Genomic DNA, 27,158 nt, shown 5'->3' on the forward strand with positions numbered 1-27,158 from the left:
GTGTTTCTCATGTCACGTCACATCAGCTGTGCGCTTCTTCTCTTCTCATCGCAGATACACTCTCTTGTGAAAAAGAAATGTGTGTCTGTGAGCCTCAGGTTCAGTCTCATCAACCCAACCATGTGGAACACATTTAGAGAGGGAAGGCTGTATTTATAGTGTACAAGCAGGTCATAGATCAGCGTGCCTGGAAAACACGCCACATGTGCCACCGCTTTCAATATATGACATGAAGGAAATTGACTGGCCGCTAGTGATTTTTCATGATAACATCAGCTGTTTCCAGTCACAATATAATCTATTTGCAACAAAACACTCTAGACTAGAGAGTAAAATGCATCTGTCTGATATCTCTAAGTCTTGCTTCTCTCTGGATTTATTTTCTGCATGTTGGGCCGTGGTAGTATTTCAGACTGGAATTGAATGTCAAGCAATAGGCAGTACAGGTTTACTCGCACAGTATGGTTTTCTTTCAGTGAATAAAGCTATACTGTGATTGATAATTGCATAACTCTGTGTGTGATATTATTGGTTACAGAGAGGTATGTACTTAAGTCCTGTTTTAAAATAAATAATTGGCATATAAGTAGAGTCCAGTTGCAGTGATTGAATATGGAATTACTTTGTTTTTATTGTTTGTTTGTTTTTCTGGCCAGTGTTCAGAAGCTCAGTGAGTTTTTCTCCTGTGATGAGATTGGAGGGGAACAGGAGCCCAGAGCAACTGTCCTGCCCAATTCAAGCAATCACAACAAATATCAAGCCCTGGTAAGTGAAGTCAGTTCACCATAAACATTTAGTCACATCAAGAATGAAAGAAATGGCAGATAAAATGTAACACCATGACAAGTAGTTTTTTTATGCCTTTACTGAATAAATTAAAATGTTTTTATTCAATAAAAAAATGCATGAATGAAAATATGACCTTTAAAAATATATATTGATGTGTATAATCAATTTATTGCTCAAAAATTTAAAAGAACACTTTGAAAACACATCAGATCTCAATGGGGAAGAATATCATGCTGGATATTAATATGAACTGAATAATGTGTTAGGAATGAAAGGATGCCACATCGTTTGATGGAATTTAAAATGATCAACCTACAGAGGGCTGAATTTAAAGACACCCCGAAAATCAAAGTGAAAAAATTATGAAGCAGGCTAGTCCAAAAGTTTCAGTCTCGTGGTCCAGCCCCCTCTGAGGCACACCGTGTCCCACCAGCATACCCCATGCCCAGAACCCCCGCATACTGCCCCCATGGCTCAGACCCCCTGCCCCGCCCCAGTCCACCAACCATTCCTGAGTCGAGTCTGCTGGATGCTCAGCAGTCAAGCCGACTGGCCGCGCTGATGTCAAGCCCGCCAATCGCCTCAGTGTCCCAAATTTAGCCCAGAGAGGGCTCTTATCCCAAAGTCTAGCCCAGAGAGGGTTCTTATCCCCAAGTCTAGCCCAGAGAGGGCTCCAGTTCCCATATCCGGCCCAAGGAGCGCTCCAGTCCCCAAGTCAAGCCCAGGATGGCCAGGTCTCCTGAACTGTCTGCTCCGTCATACTTCCCTGAGCTCCTTGCTCCGCCATGGAACCCTGGCCTCCAATATTCTTATATCATCTTATATTCAAACAATTAATTGCAATTAATCACATTCAAAATAAAAGGTTTTGTTTGCATAATATATGTGTGTATAATGTGTATATTTATTATGTATATAAATACAAACAAATTTATGTATATATTTAAGAAAATATGTTATGTTCACAGGTGCATCTAAAAAAAATTTAATATTGTGAAAATGTTTTTAATGTTACAAAAATGTTTTTTTGTAACATTAAAAACATGAAACTTTCAAATACTCTAGATTCATTACATGTAATGTAGTGTAAAATGGTGTAAAACATTTCAAAAGTTGTTTTGTTTTAATTTTGATGATTTCAGCTCATGATAGCCAAAAATCCAGTCTCTCAAAATATTGGAATATTTACATTTGTGTTAGATTAAATGAACATCCTTACAATATCAATTCTGGGTATCTCTTGTTCTTTTAAACCACAATAATGGGTATGACTGCTGACTTGGCAATGGTCTAGAAGACAATAATTGACACCCTCCACAAAGAGGATAAGTCACAGAGGGTCATTACTAAAAGATCTGGCTGTTTACAGAGTGCTGTATCAAAGCATTTTCAATGCAAAGTTGACTGGAAGGAAAAATTGGGTAGGAAAAGGTGCACAAGCAAAAAGGATGACCGCAAGCTTGAGAATACTTTTAAGCAAAGCTAATTCAATTGCTTGGGAGAGCTTCACAAGGAGTGGACCAAAGCTGGAGTCAGTGCATAAAGAGTCACCACATTTCGACATCTTTAGGAAAAGGGCTACCAAGCCCTTCTGAAACCGAAACAATGTCAGAAGCATCTTACCTGGGCTAAGGAGATAAAGAACTGGACATTTGCTTAGTGGTCCTCTTTTCAGATAAAAGTAAATTTGTCATTTCATTTGAAAATCAAGGTCTGAAGTCTGGAGGATAAGTGAAGAGACACAGAATCCAAGCTGCTTGAAGTCCAGTGTGAAGTTTCCAAAGTCAGTTATGATTTGGGGTGCAGTGACGTCTGCCAGTGTTGGTCTATTGTGTTTTATCAAATCTTAAGTCAATGCATCTGTCTACCAGGGGATTTTGGAGAACTTTATGCTTCCTTTCACTGACAAGCTTCATGGAGATGCTGATTTCCTTTTCCAGCAGACCTTCAGCACCTGCCAACAGCCAACATGCCTGACCTGAAACCCATATTGAATCTATGGGATATTTTCAAGAGAAAGATGAGAAACAGTCTGATCAAATCATCAAAATTAAAACAAAAAAACTTTTGAAATGTTTTACTTTACATGTAATGAATCTAAAATATATGAAAGTTTCACTTTTTGAAATGAAAAAAAAAAAAACTTTTCTATGATATTCAAACTTTTTGAGATGCATCAGTAAACATAAAATTTGTATTAATATTTACATGAATGTGTTTGTATTTATATATAAATAATAAATATACACATTATACACACAAAACCTTTTATTTTGAATGTGATTAATTGCAATACATCGTTTGACTACATTAATAAAAATAAATACTTTAATAATATATAAATTGTTTTAAACCATTCAATAAATAGTTTAATTAAAATTTGACTAAAATGTGGCTGTTGTCTGAAATTTAATTTCTTAATGTAAGAAATAATTAAAATAATAAATAATTCATTTATTATTAATATAATGTATTGAATCATTAATTTATTTATTCAGTTAATACATATATACACTAATTAATTTAAATGTGACCTTATATCTGAAATTTGTTTCATTCTTGATGTAATTTATTTATTTATTTATTTTCTATAATGCTCTTTTTTTCATGGAATGGAATTTTTTATTATTATTACTATATGGAAAAAAGCTGTGGATAGGCCCACAGAAATGCATTATTTTGATTAAAAGTCAAATTCTAGTTTTTGAAATGAATAGGCCTTAAGGCTTATGCTGCCACAGTTTCACTAATCCAGTCGCAATATTGTGTTATTTTTATTCATGACTGTGACAATACATTATTCATATTTGTAATATCATAGTACTGGTCAGCAGGTTAGCACTGTTAAAGAGGCTGTTCATGCCGAGCTTCATCAGATATGTTGTTTTTCTCACCTCTGATAAAGCCTCTGAAGGTGGTGAACCGTAAGCGACCCATCAGAGACGACTGGAACAGCTTCACCCTTCAGAGCGAGCAAGAGGACGAGCCGCTGGCGGTGGATGATGAAGATATCTGCATCAAGGTAATACTATGCAGGTTATTTCTGTAATCGGGCAGTAAACAGGAAACTCATTATGAATGAGATTAACAGTCGTCCTCATTTATATCCATTCCAGATCACAAATGGATATTTCAGCTGGACTGATGGACCCCCAACCTTGTCCAATGTGAATATTAAGATTCCTTTTGGTAAGTCCTATCAAAAATATAATAGAAATATCTAAACATACTGGAGGTGGCACTCATGTTGCTTTGAAAATGGCCTGGGGTATTTCCTGATCCCATCTGCTAACTTAAAACATATAGTTTACCAATAAATGAAAAAATCTAGTTACATTCCAAACCCATATGATTTCCTTGTTTACATGGAAAACAATATGAGACTTGTGCAGGCTGCTCTTTTTTTCCTTACAATAAAAATTTTGATGGTTGCTTATGCTGTTAAGCTCTAAAAGGACATGAAGTATCATAAATGTAGCCTGTATAGTATGACTTGTTTCATATATTCTAAAGCCAAATAATAATTTGTGATCAGTCTTTGCACTTGCAAATTCTGCTGTGTAAATAGCTTAAAAGGAATGTGAAATGAGACTCTGACTGGTTCTTTATACATTATGCCCAAAACACACCCATTACTCATTAAAGTAATAGGGATAACCCATTTAGACCATGCGCCAGGCTCACCAAACTGTTTTCCTATCACTAAATTTGCAAAAGTGGATTCAAACACCCCATAAGTGCACCTGCACCTTGCGCTTTAGACCATGCGCAGTAACTGATGCCATAAAATCATGAGTATGTTTTGATTTAAAGGTCAGATCTATTGCTTACAACAATACAACAACAAGAAAAAAATATTCAATGTACTGCCATCATAAAATAACTTTATTATTGTTTATTTCATTCCAACAAATAAGTTCTTGTTAAAAACGAACCAAAATTACAAATAATTTGCTTATTATTTCTGCACAGGAGATATTTGGTGTTGTTTCCAAAGAAAAGGAAATATATCGGCATTAGCTATTGAAAAATATCGGCATATCGGATATATGCAAAATCTAATATCATGTATCCCTAATTATTTTATCATGATTTGTTGCTCCTTAAAACCCATTATCTTGATTCTTGATTGATTCTCTCTGCAGGTCAGTTAACTATGATAGTGGGCCAAGTGGGTTGTGGGAAATCATCTCTGTTGTTGGCTGCGCTGGGCGAGATGCAGAAGATCTTTGGCACTGTTATATGGAACAGGTGAGAATGCAGAATGCTTTTCTTGATGGTCATGAAACACTGAGTTCAGTATAACATCTTGAGTGATTGATTGTGTTGGAGGCTAGAGATCTGTTCACACCAAACACAATAACTAATTGGAAATGATAATAATGAGCCTAATTCTTTGAGAATAGGGAAATCCAAACTAACTGCTAACTCACAAATCCGACTTTTTTCGCACAATTCTGATGTCTCAATGGTGAGTTATTATGTCCAATTCTGGGGAAAAGAAGTGAAAAAAAATCTTTACAATCATGAGTTCATATCTCATATAACACACAGTGCTGCATGTTATGAAGTCTGAATTATGGGATATAAACTAGCAATTCTGATAAAAAAAAAAAAAAAGTCAGAATTGCAAGAAAGAAAGTCAGAATTGCGAGATACAATTGTTTATATCTTGCAGTTCTGATATTCTTTCAATAAAGTCAACAACTTTTTTCCTCAAAGTTCCTATATATAGTCTCTCAATTCTGAGAAAGAAAGAAAGAAATCAATTTCAAATGGAAAATAATCTGAATTGTACGATAAAAAGTCACAGCCTTGTTTTATTTTGTATTCAGTGGAGGAAATGAGCTTTGATAAATACAAATTCACATTTTTCTAGTTTAGCGCATCAAAATGTTTACTAATGTAGCTGATAAAAAATGCAAAACTTTTGCAAGTCAACAAAATTGTATTTTTTTTTTCTTTTTAAACTCAACAAGTGCTTTAACATAAGTAAATGTTGTGTTGCATGACAAAATGATACATGCGTACACGTCCCATTGAAGCGCTGAATGACAGCATGAGTAATAAGATAATTATCACTCTTCAAAGATTTATTTCCTCCTCGCCTGTCTTTCCCCGTTGAACACTGGGTTGTGGTGGAAAAGATGAAAGATTGGAAATTGCTGTTAACTGAAAGGCTGTAAACGATGGCAGAAGTGGTCACCCTAATTTCATACCCAGGTCTGGTAGAAGTGATTGATGTGATGACAGGACTGAATCCCATTTGTCCATGAGAGCTCTCTGAATAAGTGTGCAGAAAATACATTCTAATGAGTAATTCCTTTCATAAGGATCCTGAAATTGCTTTAATGATACTGTGGATGTTTTGGGGATTGGTAATTTTCAGAGTGATTCTATATAAAGAAAAATGTCATAAGGGTCAGTAAAGTGAGGCTGTATTATGCTCGGTCTCTAGGCAATATAAAGATGATTACCATGTTACCAGCTTCTCTTAATATTTCATATATATGAAGTAATGTGGCTGTTAGGTTTCAGGCTTGTGAAAAACACAACATAGGGATACAATACAGTATATAAAGGTTAAATATTTTATATACAGGTATATAATATTTGAAAAGTCTGTCACATGACCCCAAGTCTCAAACGGAATATTTCACCAATGTGGTCGAAATGGTACAGTAACAGATCACCTTTAAAAAGATCACTGCAATGAAAAGGTCATAATGTCTCAGTGCATCCCATAATGGCTCAAATGTCAGAAGATCAAGGGTAACAAGGCCATTTCAGGAATGTCATCTGACCTTCAGGGGTCAAACAGAGGCTGTGATGTTCCCTTCCACCATCATATAAAGTCCTCTTCACAAATAAGTCACCTGTTCATCAGTTCATGCTCTCATACTGGCTATTAGTGATTACAGTGTTGATCTGGGGCTTGTGTTTTGATGTTCACACGCTTTTAAGAGACACGTCCAGGGTCAAGCACAATGCAGAAGGGTGTTTGTTCACGTGCCAGTCCCTCCTGGCAACAACCAACCAAATGAGCCCAAAACAAAAGGGGCCACTTACAAGAACAATGGGTTTAGACAAACAATGAGGATTCACTTAAAGTGTTTTAGATTTAAATATGAAGGAGATGTTTATATCTGTAAGATAGATGCATGATTTGGAAACAGTCATTGAAATGAAAAGGTTACCCTTCTAAATCCTTTGAATCTAATAAGACCCGAAAACAAATCAAGTCAAGTCACCTTTATTTATAAATTAAAATTAAATGTAAATGTAAATTTATGCATTTAGCAGACTCTTTTATCCAAAGCGACTTACAGTGCATTCAGGCTATCAATTATTACGTGTTCCTGGGGAATCGAACCCACAACCTTGCGCTAGCTTGCTTGCTAACGCAACGCTCTACCAGTTGAGCTACAGGAACACTATATAATTTATTTATATAACACTTTATACAATACAGATTGTGTCAAAGCAACGTTACATTTTCAAACACTCAATGATCTTTAAATGAGTTAAACTTGAATAATGATGTATCTAGTTTAATGCACAGACATTTTAAAGAAGTTCTAGTGCCTCTTGAGTATTGAAGTTTGTTACTACAACCACAATGCATAGGCCAGGTAATTGTTTATGTGTCTAAATACATACTTAAAGTATTTGCCCCCAAAGGACACCTGAATCCTACAGAATGACATAAGATGAATTATCTATGAGTTATTTGAGCACTTATCTTCTCACCATGAACACATTCTCTCTATGAGAGCCATAGCTAGTATTCAAATAGCTAGCATGTTATGTGTGCCCAGTAAGCTGAGGGTTAAGCAAAATGTATGTTATGTCTAAAGATAGGCTACAAAGCCTTACAACACAAAACATCTCCTTGAACAGTCATCTGGTTTAAGCAGGCTACTGTATATGTGGGTCTCCAAAAAGCAAATGCTTATACTACCAGTAGCAAAATTCACTGTATTAACTGGGTGTTGTCCAATTGGAAAGGAAATGGTTTTTACGTGATGATCAGAGAGTATTTCAGGCGCCGTGGCAAGAAAACCTCTCTTTTATCTGAATCATTTATCAGAGAAATACCCAAATGAATGACTCTCAAAGGTTTTGATCTCAACATGTCATGTCCAAAACATCGTAAATAAGATATTTGTAGTAAGTAATAGAAAAGCTAAATCGTTTTTGATCTCTGATAGTTGATGCTTGTAAACATTAACTGTTTCTGTTTATTTTCGTCTGATATTTTGTTTTATTTTAAGGAACCATACACAGTTTATGTAACATGCTAGTAATAATATTTTGTAAATTACAGAATTTTCTGTATTCTTTAAGTTTGTTTTTTAAAAACAAGGCGGTGAGAGAATCAACATTTCTTTTCTCAATCATTTATCACGCAACTGTTTATCTGCCCAGATAAAGGACTTTAAAAGCATGAAATTTCTTTAAATATTTACTACTTAACAACATCACAAATGTTTACATTAACATTTAGTCATTTTGCAGATGCTTTTATCCAAAGCGACATACAGATGAAGACAACAGAAGCAATCAATATCAACAAAAGTGTTCTTGGTAATAATAAAATGTAATTGAATAAATATTAAAAGTAATATTAAAACATTATTTAAAGTATTGGTTACATTGTAATATGTTTTTTTTTATTTAATGTAAAATGTAAATATACATTAAATATATTTAGAAGCAATAATATTTACTTTTTGATTGAATTTAAAATTGTATTAAAGTTCTCCAGGGCCCCAAAATACAATATTATTCCGGATCATTACAATTTGTACAATAATTATATTACCAGTATTTTTCAAATTATTTGTCTTTGAGTTTTATCTGTATTATTGGGTGCTCATGACATATGTTCAAGCTTAGCATTTCTCTACAAATCCTATGCCATAGTTTTAATAATGTCAGCCATTTTATAATGGCACATGGTGGTTAATTACACCTCTCAGTATGGTGTCCAAAAAATCACCTTCCTGCAACCACCAAGTTTTTTGCTTTCTACAGTCTCCCTCATGTGGATTGACAGTACACAGTACATTCCCATTAAAACAATCACAAACAATAGGTAATGAAGGTCAAAACTGGTTAATGTTAAACCTGTTACAGTAAGACTTAACATTTCGAAAAAAGGCTTACTTAAATTGACATGTTGAGTACTAGCATAACTACAAAGCCATCATTGAAAAACACTGAATAAAAATGGATCTAATGGCTGTAGATGTGAAGCAGTGTTTTCTGGTTCTTCTTTTTCCAGGTTTGAAAGGACAGAGATTAAGAGCTTCGACTGCAGCTCATGCTTCAGGCAGCAGAAAAGCTCTTATTTATATTCCTGTTGACATTTCAAGGACAATTTTGTTTTGTTTAGCCTCAGAGCTAATTTCTTTTCAAACAGTGGCACTTTATGGATTTAATTTGAATGCCATTGTATCTTGCTTTCAATATACTTGCAATATTAAAGCATCATGCTTATCCTTGAGTGGAATCTCTTAGAAATTGCAATTAAATACAATAAATAATTAAATGTATTTATTACTGATTTTAGCTCTGATTCAGATCATTTTTTCCAAGCACAGTTTATCTGAATCTATGCACGTAAATATCTTTGTCATGTTAATTTCTCCTTATTGAGTTGCATTTTCTGTGTGTTCTTTTGTAGCCTGCCCACTCTGGATGATGAAGGAAATGAAAGGTTGGTTCTTTTGTCTTACAAAGCTGCAAAACACGAGCATAAACATTTAGCACGTCCTGCAGAGAGTCTGTTAATTACTGTGTACGCGCTGAGGGTTTGTGGACGTGTCCTGTCATGCTGTGCAGTGCTGATGCTTTGCTCTGTGTTAGTTGGCAATAATCCCTCAGCTTTGTTCTTCAGGGCTCTTGAGTTCCTCTCATGCACTGTCAGCTGTTTTATGAGGCCATTATAATTACAACAACACATATAAATATAATATTGCATATAATATTGTAGCTTTGCATGCTTTGCTCAAGTTTTTGAAATCGATTGAAAATTGGCAATTTTTGGTTAGGCTGCTCATGTAGACAAAAGGTTAAGTCATAGTTTGGCAAACATGTTCGGATGGTAGGCAGAAAATTATTCAACCATCTAAGAGACCTCATTTGGGCCAAAAGCACTATTTAATGTATTCTTGATGGATGCACCAGAATAAGCACCGGAAGGCTTTTCGTATTGAGCTTAAATGTATTGAGCCCCTAAAGGACATGGTGATCGGACAAAAATATATATTTCAGTCCATTTTGTGAGCAAACGCAATGTTTCTCTGTGGAATGCAGCAGTTTTAGAAGATATCGCTAACATTATTTTTTCAAACAAACATTGGGAAATGTACATTTTACGCAAAAGTTTTAGAGAACGCAAATTTTTGTTAGTAAATGAAGAGTTCTTTGGTGATTGCAAAGCTTTCGCATGAGAACAAATTATAGTGGCCAAATGCATGGTTTTTGGGGTGAATGCAAAACTTTTATGAGAGAGAGAATGTTAGTGGGTGAATGTATAGTTTTTGGGGAAACTTTTGCATATTGGCTTGTTTCCATAACTATTTCCCCTTTGGGACTAAAAGCAGGCAGAAGCACACACATCAATCTAAACTGGGTGCTTGAACAAGTGAAATCAAATTTTATTAGTAAAACAATTGACTCCATTAACTTTCAGTTAAGTCACACTTTACTGTCCAAAAACATAGACCTAACCCTATCTCTACCCCTAAACCTAAACCTACCCATAATTTATCCCCAAAATCCAAGGGAAATTATAGCTGAATAACAAGGGTCTAGAAGCACCTTACCCTTGTTGTTAACCTAAAACAAAAGAGTTCCTGTAAATGTATCCCACAGTTCTGATTGGTTGATTGGGATGTTATTCCATTCGCAGTACGCTCGACCCCCAGGAAGTGCTTGCTTCTAACTGACTTCATTTGTTTCCGTTGAATCCAATTGGGTCGCTGTGTCCATTTCTTTTACTGTCTATGCTTTGTATTTGCACAAAACGTTAGCATTTACACTAGCTGCTAAACCATGGCTCTAACAGAGACAGCTGCTATTTTAATGGCTTTCTTATCTGCTGTAATGGGTGAACTCATTTGGTTTGTCTGTTAAATAGATAAAGTCTGTAGAGAACAGCACAAGTATTAGCTCTTTGGAGGACTATTAAAAAACATTTTACTGTCTAGGCGACAGTTGGTGCTGGTGTTAAAATGTACTACCGTCCCCTCGGTCATCAATAAAACAGCACGCGCTGTCACAATGTGTTAATGTGTGAGTGTGTGAGTGTGTGCAGGTGTCTGTCCTGCTTTTGGCACTTGAGCTGGAATGGCAGCCAAGAATAGACATCTCTTATTACTGTTGGCGGCAATCACTATGTCATACGTTACAAAGCCAAGGTGTGTTATTACTGGACATTTCAAAAAGCCATCTACTATTTCATTCAAAAAGCTATTTGGATGCTTCAGAAATGCTGCCTGTTATCTAGAAATAGTGTAATTTCAATATTTTTATGCAATGGGTTATTTTTCCAATAAACCTCGACAAGCAATCACAATCCATTCGTCTCACAAGTGAAATAAAAAATGGTATTGTTTAGAATATAATACTTCCAGGATGCACACACATTACTGCACAGCATACTCTCAATATATGTTTACTGTTTAAATATATATGTGAAACCGCACGCATTATGCAATAGGAAACATTTTAAACTGTCCCTAATAGCACACGTACATCATGGAGAGATCTAGTTGATATCTGCAAGATGTATTTTTTTAAGTGTTGGCTCATCTGCAGTACATCCAAAATACATTTCATATCAGATATCAAATAGACATTTAGAAAAGATGTTAATGATTTAGAATATATGTAAATTGGACGTCTATCAGATACGTGTGCTAATATATGACCTCAGACATAAGTGAGCAAGTGACACTAGCTGGCATGAGACTGACCTTCATGAATGAAATGAATGTCAGTTTTGTCTCTATGTTGAAAAAAAAAAGTTACATGCTAAATGCTGCAAAAAGAAAACAATAAATAAATTAACACTGACATTTTAACTAGCTGTTGTAAAACAAATTTGATTCAAGATGTTGATTCACCTTTGAGTAAACATTAAAATGCTACATTTTACTTTATTGCTTAAAATTTTTTACAAAAAGATAAACACTACTAACAAATCAATGTCTTTTAATTTTAATACATTTTAACATTGCATTGTACAAGACATCGAAACTATTGCAATATCTGTTATTTTTCTATTCATTTTTTTCTTTTCATCTTGTCTCTGTATGATGCATATTAAAGTTCATAAGTGCAGCACTGCTTTGTTTACAGCGGTGACCAAGGAAACGCTTTAAGCACCACCTGCTGGCAGAGAGTGGATCTGCGTCTCATTCAGATATTTTTTATGTATAGTTTTGCAAAACTTAAGTCAAACCATTTTGTTTTTGCTTCAAATTTCGAAATTATACACTTTGATTTAGATAAAAAATGGCTCATGTTGCATGTATGTAGCATCTTTGTTTGGATCATAATTAAAATGCAGTGGTTGCCTCTAATGTTAAATGCTAAGAGCACACAAAGCCTTATTTTGTTTATATGAATATATTTATTTTATCTTCTGTAATATTTTTGTTCAACTTGTTTTAAAATTTAAATTTATTTTTGTTTTTTACATTTACATTATATTTTATTTTGGAATTTAGCAGATGCTTTTATCCAAAGCGATTTACAAATGAGGATATTAGAAGCAATCAAAACCAACAAAAGATCAATAATATGCAAGTGCTATATTATTACTGTTATATTTCATTTTCACAAAGAAACGTGCAGCATTTTGTCCAATCAATAACAAAAGGACATATTTAATTAACAATTTGTCTTAAAAAGGATACTCCACCCCAAAATGTAAATGTTGTCATTAATCAGTTACCCTCTGTCAAGGTCCAGAAAAGTATGAAAGACATTGTCAGAATAGTCCATCTGCCATCAGTAATTCAAACGTAACATTATTGAGCGATGAGAATACTTTTTGTAAGCGAAGAAAAAAAAAATAACAATACACAAATAACAGTAAAGTCGTTAATTTAGTTTTATTTGCATACAAAAAGTATTCTCTGCTGTGACGCTGTTGACGTACGATGCTGCTGTCGTGTTATCTTTGTTATTGGGCGCACCAGAAAACACGTCAGCAGCGCCATGAATGCACACAACAGACCCGGAGGAGAAGACCATGCTGAATAAAGTTGTCATTTTTGGACCAAAATGTATTTTCGATGCTTCAACAAATTGTAACCGACCCTCTGATGTCACATGGACTACTTTGAAGATGTTTTTCTTACCTTTCTGGACATGGACAGTATACCGTACACACAGCTTCAATGGAGGGACTGAGAGCTCTCGGACTAAATCTAAAATATCTTAAACTGTGTCCCGAAGATGAACGGAGGTCTCACCGGTTTGGAACGACGTGAGGGTGGGTTATTAATGACATAATTTTATTTTTGGGTGAACTAACCCTTTAACAGTGTAATTTACTTGGCAGTCTATGGGACAGTCACAGGCCTCCCGTTTTTCATCCAAAATATCTTAAATTGTGTTCCCAAGATGAACAAAGCTTTTATGGGTTTGGAACGACATGGGGGTAAGTGATTAATGACAAAAGTTTAATCTTTGTGAATACAATTGTAAATAAAATCTAATTGTGAGTTGAGTGAATCATTACATCTTTACTTATAAGTTAAACATTTTATAAGACCATGTAAAAATGTTAAACAGTATCAATGTTGATTCATATTGAAACAAAATTGAACTGTGATTCATGGTGTTGACTCACTCAAAAGTCAAATTCATTAAGCCACATTCTTACTGTACTCATCCCTACATAGAGCTTCACTGGTTCAGCATCACTGCATTGCGATTCAGCCATTCATGATTACACAGCACTTCTCCAGACTCCTGTTACATGGCATCAGCAGCAGCGCTTTAGGTTTAATGTGGAGCTGAGAGAGATGTACTGCAGAGGTCATGCTTGTTTGTGTGTGTGTGTGAGCATGTCTTTTCATGATGCTTTAGGGGAAGTGATATTTATATATTTGTGCTTTCAGCCCCACAGATGCAGCTGCAGACGGGGATATCAGGTGTGTATCACACAGACACACACATGCCACATAAGACTTGATTCACTAGTTCAAATGTAGTTGTTTTTGGAGCAGATTCTGAATACTAATCAGAAAGGTACATTCTTACCATAACACAATAGCTCGCAATAAATTTTTAAAGAAACAGTACACTAAAAATTATAATTTTGTCATTCATTTGTAGCCCTCAAGCTGTTAACTAAAATTACAATTGAAATTAAATTAAAGCAAAATTAAAATAATTATTAAAACAGACCTGTATAAAAGGAAAACATATTAATAATATAGTCTCTGACTACTGATACTCTGACTAGTATTGCACTATATTAACAATAAGATCAAGTTTGACTTATTTATAAATCTCTAACAATAGTTCATAACAACAAACAACATGACAAAATTCATAAAAGCTGCATAAAAGTGATGATTCAGCTTTCTGTAAGAACAACTTAACATGCTATTTAATATATATATATAATATAATTATGATTTTTAGAGTAGGTCAGATCAGGAAAAAAAAAAAAAACCTTGAACAAGCCTTTCTTTTATATTTAAGAGCAACATTGGTGTTGTGAAGGAGGTCACTGATGTTATGGCAACCCCTCTGACAGGAAAAGAGGTGCTGTGGCATACGCTTCCCAGAAGCCCTGGCTGCTAAACACCACTGTAGCGGAGAACATCACTTTTGAGATGCCTTTAATAAAGCAAAGGTAACTGACCTTCATTTACACCATGCTCATTCCTTGGATTTGTTGCCCACACATTTATCTTTAAAAAAAAAAGCCACCATATGCCATCTAGATACAATGTTTCTGTCTAATGGGCCTTATGTATGCATTAACCTGTGTCTAGCATCAAGTTTCCCTAGTGATATACAAAATTCAAGTGTCTATTCATCTTTTTAGTGTCCATTTGTCAATATATAAGCGTCCTTTGTACGCATCTGACATTCAATCATTATCACCTCTTTAAACGTCTGTGACAGATGAGGCCTTCAGAAAGTTCGCCACTTCTCATAATCTGTGCTTTACAACCGCCTCAGTGGCTGATACGTTTCAGCAGTGTCTGTACTCAATGTACATTGATCTATTTATTTGCTTACAGCACACTTGTAATTAAAAAAAAAAAAAACGTAGACAAATTATTTAGCGAGAAAGTCCATGGTCTACTGTCAGTAGTGTAAAAATAAATGAAGCACAGATTACACGGAAGTAACTTTCAAAGCGTTCATCAATGGTACAATTTTGTGTAAAAACTGTGCGTGGGGATATGTGAAAATCCAAATCACACAGATTCCTATTGAAATGATTGGATTTCGCCAAGCAATGGCAAGTGTTACTGCACCTTTGGTCAAAGTTTCTTGTGCTAATTTATTTTTTCATGACTGTCAGAATCTCAGCTGTGAGGTTGTTATTTGCTTCTATTGAAGCTGCCAGCTGCATTATTTCAACCTAACCTTACAATAATTGTGTTTGGAAATAATTTTGCGTAAAGAAAATACCACCAATCAGAATCGCAACAAGTAAAATGCGCTAAAAGTGATTTTTATTTCCATCCACTTGTGTATGTACGTGTATGTATATGTATATATGTATACTTATATATTTAAAATTTCTCTGCAATAATTAATTTGATTAATCTCATTCACAGTGGTTCATGGGATTTGTAGTTCTTTCCCTCGTCAAAGTTATAATGAACACAGTCTTTTACCTTTGTATTTTTGTCTGATTTTCAAATATTTTTTGCTGCAAATCAAAGTTTTTTTTTTTTGTATTTTATGATCCATTTCATACCTTCCCTATCAGACAAAAAATAAATAAAAAATTACTTCCAGAACCAATCCCACTGAAAAAACAGGGTTGGCACTAATGCATTCTAATGCATAGACCCGCCCACCACGGTCACATTTAGCATTGCTGATCATACATTTTGTGTTCCGATTGGCTTTGATTGTATCGTGTATATTTTCGCATTTGTGTGGACAGATACATTTGTTAAAGCACTGATAGTTTTGACAAATTATATTTGGAGGGAATTTAGAATCTTTGGAATATGGCATCATTTTCAAATTGATTACTTTCAGTGGCTTTGTTTGTCAGTAATGTTTTTTTTTTTTTTTACTTGTTTAAAGTTGTAAATCTTTAAAACGCCATTATATCAATGACAGAGCCCATGCAGATAATCAGTCGTTCATTATTAACCACTAATTTTATTTCAACATCAATATTTCAAAAAGTACTAAAGCTAGATTACCACATAGTGTTAAGTGTCTAGCCAGCTGTGCTTCAGTCTCATATCTTTTGTTGGTTCCAGGTACAGAGCGGTAATTGAAGCATGTTCTCTCCAGCCGGACATTGACATCCTGCCCCAGGGGGACCAGACGGAGATCGGAGAGCGGGTCAGTGTGCCGCCCACGTGTCTTTGGTGATGCATTTCATTACCAGCCATCTGGAATGGCTTTAGTACTGCAAATGGTAGAGTTTCAGTTATGATGGGTCATACTGAATTCCACTGATAAACATACATAACATATTCCTCATGTTTTAGTATCCAGGCAGCCATTAAAAAGGTACTGTCTCTTTTGTTTACTCTCAGCTTTTTAGTTCAGGTCACATTTAAGGCAGCCTGATGTCGTAAATGGCTTTCACGGTTGTTCCTAAAAGCAGTCTTCCAGCTCATTTAAAGAGTTCAGTCAACATGATCAATATACATGCCAAGTGTGTTCGGTACGGTTAACAGCTTCTACCCACTGCCCACTTCCTAATAGGCTGTTTTGTCAATATATACTTGCTGGTAACTTTCCTTTTCCTATTCGTTGTTCTTCTTTCCAGGGCATTATTCTTTCTGGAGGCCAGAGGCAGCGAATCGGTGTCGCTCGAGCTCTTTATCAAACCACCAATGTGGTGTTCCTGGTAGGTCCAGATATAGCTATACATGCAAACCGGTGAAGTGAGACGTCAATTAATTTTTTATTTTATTGTAGGATGATCCGTTCTCTGCACTGGACATTCACCTGAGTGATCACCTGATGCAGGAGGGCATTCTTAAACTACTGAGGGAGGAGAAGAGGACGGTGGTGCTCGTGACACACAAACTCCAGTATCTCCCACATGCAGATTGGGTACTTCATATGCAAAAACACTTATTTAAAGTCCTTTCCCCATAGAAAGTGATTTAAACCTGGTCTGAATTTTGATTGCCGACTTAGACTTTTGACTCTTCTCTGTTGTATTGAAAGAGAAAAAGCAAAAGGTGAGCTCTGAGATGTGGAAGTCTAATTTATAAGTCAAATCTCACAAAGGCTGAGCTAAACTTATAAATTATTCAGCTTCATTCATCACCCGTCGTCTACCCACAGAACCTACAGAAATCATTTCTGAGGAGCCCTCAGAAATTATTTCTGTAGGAATGCGTTTTATTTATAGCCCAATACAAGCCTGTTGTAAAGGATGAATTAATTTGGTTTCTGTCACGTTTTCACCTGCAAATCCTACTAACACAATTCATTATAGATCATTCATTATAGTAAAATAGACAATTTGGTCTATAGAAAAATCTAATTAAATTCTCATTTGGGCTATGGCAAGCCGTTTTAACTTTTATTCATTCTCAGTATATGAATTTTTACTACTTAAAATGTTAATTCTTGATACCAGGAATTAGATTTCTACTAGTAACAATTGCTATTTTTGATATCAGCAATTACATTTCCACTAGTACCAGTGTCAATACTTGATATCAACAATTCAGTTTTCACTAGTAAAAATGCTAAGTCCTGATATCATGAATTACATTTCAACTAGCAAAAACATCGTTAATTGAATTTTCACTATTTAAATGTCACCATAGGCTGCCATTCAAAATCAATTGTTGATATCAAGAATTCATTTCTTACTAGTTGAAATTCCAATTTCACATATCAGAAATACAAGTCTTAGTAGTAAAATCCTTTATTTTTGCTATCAGTAATCAAATGGTTACTAGTACAGATGTCTATTCTTAATATCAACAATTTAATTCTTGAAATGAACATTGTCACTAGTGACAATTAAATAGTTGATATCAAAAATTAATATTTCAACTAGTGACAATGAATTCTTGATATCAATAATTCACATTTTTTTTTCGAATAAAAATGTAATTAATGATATCAAAAATAATATTTCTGCTACTAAGAAATACAAAGCTGATGTGTGCATTTAGAATTGTAACTAGTAAGGAATGCATTGTTGATATATGTAGTAGTTTTGTTTCCCTTTTAACATTTAAACATATGTATTGTTGATTTCAACAATTAAATTGTTGATACCAGTAATTTAATTGTTGATATCAATAATTTAAAAGAGAATAGCACATTTGATTGCCCTATCATGAAATAAAATACTCCCGTAGGATATTTTTAAACATTATTTAGTTTTAATTTTGTCAGAGGCTACTTACGCTAAATCCACCTAATATCGTGTGGTAGTGTTACACAACACAGCAAAAAAAAAAATCTTACAATTGTTAGCTTAAATGGCACATGTGGTAAAGCTCAAATCAGCTGTATTTTGAAACGACAGACCTGAGTTCGATTCCGCTTTTTGCCTAACTCATTCCTCTCCCTTTTCACATCCCGTATAACATTGGAGAGCCATATATTTTCAATAAAAATGCAGGAAATTATTGAAAAGTGGAAAATAAAGTGTGGTTATTGGTTAAGATTATGGCTAGTTGTAGGGGCGGCATACCAATAATTCCAATAAAAATTATAATATTAAAATTTTACAAATTTAAATATTTTTACTCAATACATCATTATTGTAGCCTATTACAATAACAAGATGCAGATATTGGCCGCTATTTACACTAAGTACCATAAACAGCATCAAACTACATTTACTGCAGGAAAATACTCCTATGATTAAATCGTTTAAATAGAATCTATTGCCAAGAAAATATGCTATATTCACTTAGTGTAAATAGAATTCAATATATTCAAATAGCCACTGCCAAAATCTAATTCTAAACTATCAGCCATTTCAACTGGAAGATGAAGGCTGTGATATTAATTTTGCCCACTAGAGGGAGCCACAGGATAAGGAATTTTGCAAGCCTTTTTCAGTTTTATTGAAAATAAATGCAATAAATGTGTATAACCGTAGTGTAGCAACAGTAGTTTCATATTAGTAGTGTGCATAGAAATATGGGAAATGCTCATAGATCATTTTCCCCAATAAAACACTTGTCAAGTTTCTAGTTTTAACAGTTAAGAAAATATTAATGTGTGTCAGTCTAACAGATCCATGCATTTCTTATATTACGCTAATATTGTTAATAAAACAACAAAGGAAAAACAGAGAAGCACTCACTGCTCTTAACTAAGTAACCTATGTAACTTTAATAGGTAATTGCATTTATTTCATACAGTAATACTTTACATAAGCAATGTAAAATACTGTTTATTTAGGAAATGTGTATCTTTTTATCGAAGGGTCTCTCTGAGGGCTAAGCCCCCCTGAGGATGAAACCCTAGAACCGCCCCTACATTTAAAATGAAGACACCATTTTATCTATCTCTTTTGAGATAACATATAGTCTCTATTCAGTTTTATTTTGTGTTTTTTCTGTGTGTTTCTGCGCATGAATGTAGTAGTAGAAATCTAATTCCTGATATCAAGAATGAACATTTTAACTAGTGAAAACTGAATTGTTGATATCAATAATTCATATCCTGCAAATAAATAAGTCAATACACTTTGCCTATTGCCATTCCCACGATATAAATTCTTTATATCAAGAATAATATTTTATTTTTTTTACCAGTAGAAATGTGTCAGGTTTTTGGTAAGGGAGGAACTCAGGTGCAGACAGGAATTGGGTACACACAGGATTTATTAGACAAAAAGGGAAAACAAAAACCCACGAGGGGGAAAACAATTCCTAGGGTAAGGACTAAGTAACCAAACAAGACAGGGCTGACCAGATAAAGACACTAAACACTAACTATAAACAAACACTCACGGTATACAGGATACAATCACAGTCACAAGTGTGGAACACATCTGAGAAACACATATCACAATGACAATGAACCGACGCAAGACAGAGCACACTAGGAGATCTAAATAGGGGGAACAATCAAGACACGACAGGTGGCACAGATGGGACAATCAAGACACGACTAGGTTAACAAGGGGGGCGGGGCAAGGGAACGAGACAACACAAGCACATGGCCCAAAGACAAGGCCATGTGCTTGTACACAAAACATGGGTCTGTCATGATCCTGCCTCAAGACTAGGAAAAATCAAGGACACGAGGGCAGAATCATGACAGAACCCCTCCCTTAAGGAGCGGCTTCCAGACGCTCCTCAAGGGAACATCAAACACGGGACACGACTGACATGACAGACTGGGACACAGACACAAACCAACAAGACATGACAAATAATAACAACGGCAAACATGAGTACACAACAGCAGGGTTGGGGTGACAAATCAAAAAAAACAAACAGGGAAGGGGAGGGGGCGGGACCACAAAGTTCATAGGGGACAGACCAGGGCGGGTGGGAGGGGTAGGAATCTTAGGAGGACAGGACAAAGGCTGACGACGGGGGGTACGGGCAGGTCTGGGTGGTGAGGGGCGGGGAGGGGTCTCGGGACAACTGACAGGGGACATGATAGGAGCAGACAAGGGACGCGGGGCAACACTTACGGGACGCGGGGCAAGACTTACGGGACGCGGGGCAAGACTTACGGGACATGGGGGAACAACATCTACTGGACACGGGACGACAACATCTACTGGACACGGGACATCTACGGGACACGGGGCAACATCTACTGGACACGGGGGGACAACAGGACACGGGACATGTTGTCCCCGGGCACGCCAGCTCTCGACGCTGCTGGCACGGGCACGCCAGCTCTCGACGCTGCTGGCACGGGCACGCCAGCTCTCGACGCTGCTGGCACGGGCACGCCAGCTCTCGACGCTGCTGGCTCGGGCACGCCAGCTCTCGACGCTGCTGGCACGGGCACGCCAGCTCTCGACGCTGCTGGCACGGGCACGCCAGCTCTCAACGTTGCTGGCACGGGCATCCAGCATTGCCTCCTGTCTGCTGAGTTCCATTGTGGTCGGTTCATTCTGTCAGGTTTTTGGTAAGGGAGGAACTCAGGTGCAGACAGGAATTGGGTACACACAGGATTTATTAGACAAAAAGGGAAAACAAAAACCCACGAGGGGGAAAACAATTCCTAGGGTAAGGACTAAGTAACCAAACAAGACAGGGCTGACCAGATAAAGACACTAAACACTAACTATAAACAAACACTCACGGTATACAGGATACAATCACAGTCACAAGTGTGGAACACATCTGAGAAACACATATCACAATGACAATGAACCGACGCAAGACAGAGCACACTAGGAGATCTAAATAGGGGGAACAATCAAGACACGACAGGTGGCACAGATGGGACAATCAAGACACGACTAGGTTAACAAGGGGGGCGGGGCAAGGGAACGAGACAACACAAGCACATGGCCCAAAGACAAGGCCATGTGCTTGTACACAAAACATGGGTCTGTCATGATCCTGCCTCAAGACTAGGAAAAATCAAGGACACGAGGGCAGAATCATGACAGAAATGTAATGGCTGATATCAAGAATTCAATTTCTGCTAGTGATGATATCATTATTGATATCAAGAATTAACATTGTTACTGGTGGAAATGTATTGCTGATATTAAAAATAGCCATTTTTATTAATAAAAATTTAATTCCAGATAGCAAAAATTAACATTTTAACTATTAAAAACTCAATTGTTGATATCAAGAATTCATATCCTGAGAATGAATAAAAGTCAAACCAGCTTTCCATATTTGGCCACTGTTTGCAATAAGAGAAATCAAACTGCAAACCAAACCAAAGACATTCAACAAAAATAAGGTCACTGCAGGTGATCATTCTCTTCTTACCTAACATTTACATTTACATTTAGTCATTTAGCAGACACTGTTATCCAAAGCGACTTACAAATGAGGACAATGGAAGCAATCAAAATCAACAAAAGAGCAACCTCACCTGAGTTTGTTTTTCACCAACAAGAAAACATTCCACATTCAGACATCTTATAAGATGTAATAGGCACAAATACTTTACTCAGACATGTCTCTCAGGAAACATTTTTATAATGTACTAAACTCCTACATTTTAAGCTCTGTAGCAGGAAACGCTACTTTTTTAAAAAAAAGTGAGACATAAAATTTTTGCATTGCTTCTAATAAAAGTAAATATGTTACTTTCAATTTCTTTCTTCACGAATGGAAGCACTATTGTACTTTTTACTTGCAGAGATTTTACTTTTAAAAAATAGTGCATGTTCAGTACAAGTTAAGCTGAACTGACAGCATTTGTGGTATGCTGATTACCACACACACACACACACACACACACACACACACACACACACACACACACACACACACACAATCTTAATTTTAGGAATACTTTGTGCTAATCAACATGCCATAGATGTGGTCGATTGTGATTATTTTGTAATTAACCTAGGATATTATTTCATTCAAAATAAAACAAGAAATTAGCTTAGAAGTTACATTGGAAAGTAAATCTGTTTTGTTTTAAGGTGGTTTAGATATGTTTACTGGAAAAGTTTTTATATGTGTTTCTTAGACATGGTTTGATTGCAAACATTTCTTTAGTTAATTTTAAAGTAAATATGCATAGTTCCAAATGACTTGACCCAACATATCTAACCAGACAAAGCATGTTATTAAAATTGTCAGGTCGATTTATTGTTATCATCAGCCTTGTTATAAGAAATAAATACAGCCCCAGTCTCCTTTCAGACTGGCTCTGGGTGATAGATTGCCTTGATAAAGTCTCTCTACTTCTGGTACTAAATAAATCACCAGTGGTCAGATGATCTTTTTTAACTCCCTGTTATTAAGACATAGTCACTTTAAGCTGACAGATAGAAAGGGTCAGGCTTTCTGTTAAATATTGGCTATGCTTCTCATGGAGCATTAAAAATTTCCACCTTCTTGTATGTGGCAAATTAAGTTATAATTTAATGTTGTTTCTTTTGTAGATCATTGCGATGAAGGATGGCAACATACAGACAGAAGGGACGTTAAAGGACATCCAAAATTCTCAGCCCGAGCTCTTTGAGCAGTGGAAGACTCTGATGCACAGACAAGACAAAGAATTTGAGAAGGTAGTCTGCAGAAAGTTATTGAGATATTAGAAGAAGGGCAAGTTCATTAGTTTATCTTTGTAATGCCAAATTTGTACAAACACCTTTTAGTTGACATTTGTTTGCATTGTTTGAGAGATTGAAAAAGTAATCTCTATGTTTATGCTGACAGAAAATAATCTTGGAAAAATAAAAAAGACAGGACACAGTGTATACAATGAGAAGAGAATGCATGCAAAATTGGACCGAAATAGACAATCAAGTACTGTTATAAACTCAGGTCTCCAACAAAGTGTCTAATGTGCCATCTAGTGGCCAACACAGCTTCCAATCAGGTCATTGAACTGTCCTTTTGTGATAAAAAAACATTAAGCATCAGAACTTGAAGTACAGTACCTCAAGGAGCTGTATTTGGCCCCTTCCTGTTCATCTTGTAGATGGAATATCTTACAGTATTTGGAACAAAGCTGCCTGCAGATGTTCTTTATAGACTCCTTCATTATAGGCTCAGATCTTTTAACATGTGCATGAGGATGTGAGGATGTTCTTGCAGAACAGCTAATCTCAGGCCACTATTATTCAGTGGACCTTTTCAGAAACCTAAATACTCAGGCAAAGAATTGGAAACAAATAATATAAAGAATGAAATTGATATCCTTAACTAGACAAATATGTTAAACAGAATACCTTGTTCTCCATTATTTTGTTCCAGGAGACAATAGATGAGAATATGACGGTGCTAGAAAGAAAGAACTTGAGGCGAGCCATGTACTCCAGAGAGGCTTTAAAGACTGAGGAGGAAGAGGAAGGTAAGATTAGATAAACATACAGCAAAACACTAATATAAGCTTTTTTATTTTTATTTATTTATTTATTTTTTTTGTTTTTTTTAGCAGAGTTTGTATTGCATGCTCATCTGATACAATTACAGCATTTTACTGCAAGCTTCTTGCAATTAAAGGACAATGGGATTTGTACTGGTAACTATGCAAGCCCCTGGTAGGAATCCTCATAAATCTTCATTAAAGATCTGGGTGACAGGAGAGTAGTAACACTTCTTGTTCCTTTTTGCAGCAATGACTACAGCATTTAAAAAATCCAACTGGCGGATTGCAACACCCTCTGCAAGTCCTGATGCCAAGATGTTAGTATGCCCACTCTCACCACCTGTCAGAAAGCTCAGGATGCACTGACAGATGGCTGAGGGGCTGGTCTTGGTGGCAAGCCTAGACAAAGCATTGCAATGAATCTGTAATTAAGAAATACAATCCTTCCGAGTCAAACAGGGCAACATATTGGCATCATCCAGAGGTCTCTTCCTGCAATAAGGAAATTGCAATTAGTATAGAGCAAAGCTTGACAACCCTGACTCTGGAGGGCTTCCTTCCTGCAGACCTTAATTAGCTAGTTTAGGTGTTTTGATAGTTAGGACGTTCACCTTCCCGAAGCAACTCCTTACTACTGGGGGATCCGATTCTAATCCTGGAGGGCCACTTTCCTGCAGAGTTTAGCTCCAACACTAATTAAACACACCTGAACTAGTCAAGGTCTTCAGATCCTCTACGAGAAACTTTCAGCCAGGTTGTTTGAGCAGGATGGAGCTAAACTCTACAGGGCATGGGACCTTGTAGGAAACCCAGAAGCAAAGACAAGGAGACTCTTGGTGTATATTTAGGTTTATTACTTTTTGACAAATTCATGTGTGGACCTGCAGACTAAGGCAGGCATACATTGTATTTTATAGGCATTCAGTGGTCAGTCCTTAAAAGTGACCACTTCCCGAAAACATCTAAAGACAATACAGGGAATTACCCCCCACTGCGAGCTCAACCAAACCTAGTCCCTAAGGATAACCGTACCACAACTGGTTGAAGCAGCATCTGGTAATGAAAACTAAAGCCATGTAAACACCCACACTTTCAGTAAGAAAATCAGAGACTTGCAGAAATCAGAAGTAGGACTTCATGGGAGGACTTGAAGACCGTATATAAAGTCTGTAATTCAGAGGTGTCCAGACCTGATCCTGGAGGGCTTTTATCCAGCAGAGTTTGACTACAACCCTAATCGGGCACACTTGAAATGAAGTTCCCAATGCAGCTTCGGGAGGAGCCTAATCATCCAGTCCTATCAATCATCACTACAACTGTATATAAGCAGCAGTCATCGCTTTATTCCAGTGACAATTCTTCTGGAACCTTCCACCTCCCCTTCTCCTCTAATTTCTCTCTATTTTCTCCAAACTACCATCATATTGGGGTTCTTACCCTGAGCTCGAGCTGAGCCTGGGGTTCAATCCTCCTTCGCGAAAGTTTGATTATCATTATCTGGCAGGACTGAATGTGCAGGCAAACTCGTAAACCAACTATTCAAGGTTTTCATGATCAACTAGAAACTTGCAGGCAGGTGAAGTGGGGCTAAACTCTTTGGGAAAGTTGCCCTCCAGGAGCAGGATCAGACCCCCGCTGCTGTAATGCATTAGTCTGCAGGATAATACTAGTGACACTAGATTCAGTGCATCGAAGAGTTCCTGTGTTCATGTGCTGGAGGGAAATAATGATTTACAGTAATTAAGTATTCTCTAGATGGCAGATATAGGCTGAGTGCCAATCATGTGGCAGTTGGCCAAATTTTGATATACTCCAGTCTTGAATGTATACTGAAACGTGGGTCTTCTCACTGCAGTGACTTACAAAACAGTGGACTCCATGCTTTGCTTGAAAAGTGACCGGAAACTGTTCCAGAAGTGTCATTGCACACACTGTGTTCTCTGTTTATATATTCTGGATAGATCCAAGGGTTCAGGGTTGGATTGGTTAGCCTCAACTGCTCAACTACGTCATTTTGATTTCTTCACTAACCATGGTTGATTTTAGCTGTAGCATGGGAGAGAGAGCAAGAGCATTTATCATCTGCTGACGGTCCAGACCATACTGGAATTAATGAATTATAAATGTGAAGATGGTTCTGTCTCCTCAGCATTGAGATTGTGCTGAGTTTTTAAACCATAGTGGGTTGTAGCACATTTCTTTCCTTCATAATGGCTAATGTGCTGTGCTAGTAAGTACTCAAGGGTATTCCTGGCATGGTCCAAGTGTTACATGCCTATGGGCTTTGCAGCCTTTTTTTCATGTCTATTCCTTTCTATAACCCCCTTCTTTGACATCCACCTACACTTGTTTCTTTTTTTTTAAATGCCAGCATGACGCTGCTGTTTAAATATAGAGCTGCAAGTGCAGTGTGCTCTATAGACTTCAAGTTTGCACTTGTTCAAAAGATTATATTGAGCGGACAAGGATATTTTATATGAATGTCAAAAGGGATAAGTTGGTTGTCACATGATCTGTCAGTATGTCTGTTTCTTCATCTCTCTACCTGGGACAAGTTGTCACATTGTATGATACACAATTCAATATCAGTCTGTTCTTTGCTATGTATAGAACAATCTGTGGAGAGCGATGAAGAAGATAAACTGTCTCGAGTGATGAGGCACAGAGCCACCATCCCATGGAGATCCTGTGGGACGTACCTGATCTCAGCAGGCCCCCTGCTGCTTCTCCTGCTCCTGCTGTCCCAGCTCCTCAAACACTCTCTTTTGGTGGCAATCGACTACTGGCTCGCTCACTGGACGTCCAAAGTCATCACAGCCAAAATCAATGCAGCTGCACACAACTGCTCCCTAGTGCAGGTAAAGATAAACTCAATTTTTACACTTTCTGAAGAGGTCATAGGTCTCTATGATATTCTGGTCAAATTTGTTTAAAAGTAAACATCTGACACATGCCTCGATTTCTATTTTGAAATGTCTATGCCCTCTCTAATGATTTAGGTTCAGGGTGTTTAAGATTTACATAATACTGAAGTGGCGGAGTTCCTCAACCTTAGATGGACTGCTTAGATTCACGATTTCATTGGCTGCTTGTGTTATTAAAATTCTCCATGATAAATAAGCCACATTTGTAATGTCTACTAGCATTTTATATATCCATGATGC

General features: G+C 36.5%; 1 protein-coding gene across 1 annotated transcript in view; it reads left to right on the plus strand.

Moving 5' to 3' along the window:
- Positions 1 to 27,158, plus strand: part of LOC113043572 (ATP-binding cassette sub-family C member 8-like) — a 74,026-nt gene that overhangs the window by 33,535 nt on the left and 13,333 nt on the right. The window contains exons 14-26 of the mRNA XM_026203036.1: positions 657 to 765; positions 3,695 to 3,811; positions 3,906 to 3,978; positions 4,935 to 5,040; positions 9,479 to 9,511; positions 13,932 to 13,964; positions 14,576 to 14,674; positions 16,278 to 16,362; positions 16,796 to 16,876; positions 16,948 to 17,085; positions 23,063 to 23,188; positions 23,880 to 23,976; positions 26,605 to 26,852. Of these exons, the coding sequence (XP_026058821.1) occupies positions 657 to 765; positions 3,695 to 3,811; positions 3,906 to 3,978; positions 4,935 to 5,040; positions 9,479 to 9,511; positions 13,932 to 13,964; positions 14,576 to 14,674; positions 16,278 to 16,362; positions 16,796 to 16,876; positions 16,948 to 17,085; positions 23,063 to 23,188; positions 23,880 to 23,976; positions 26,605 to 26,852 (1,345 nt within the window). The remainder of the gene's footprint in view (positions 1 to 656; positions 766 to 3,694; positions 3,812 to 3,905; positions 3,979 to 4,934; positions 5,041 to 9,478; positions 9,512 to 13,931; positions 13,965 to 14,575; positions 14,675 to 16,277; positions 16,363 to 16,795; positions 16,877 to 16,947; positions 17,086 to 23,062; positions 23,189 to 23,879; positions 23,977 to 26,604; positions 26,853 to 27,158) is intronic.

The sequence above is a fragment of the Carassius auratus genome, chromosome 25 (assembly GCF_003368295.1).
Source record: "Carassius auratus strain Wakin chromosome 25, ASM336829v1, whole genome shotgun sequence".
NCBI classification, from domain to species: domain Eukaryota; kingdom Metazoa; phylum Chordata; class Actinopteri; order Cypriniformes; family Cyprinidae; genus Carassius; species Carassius auratus.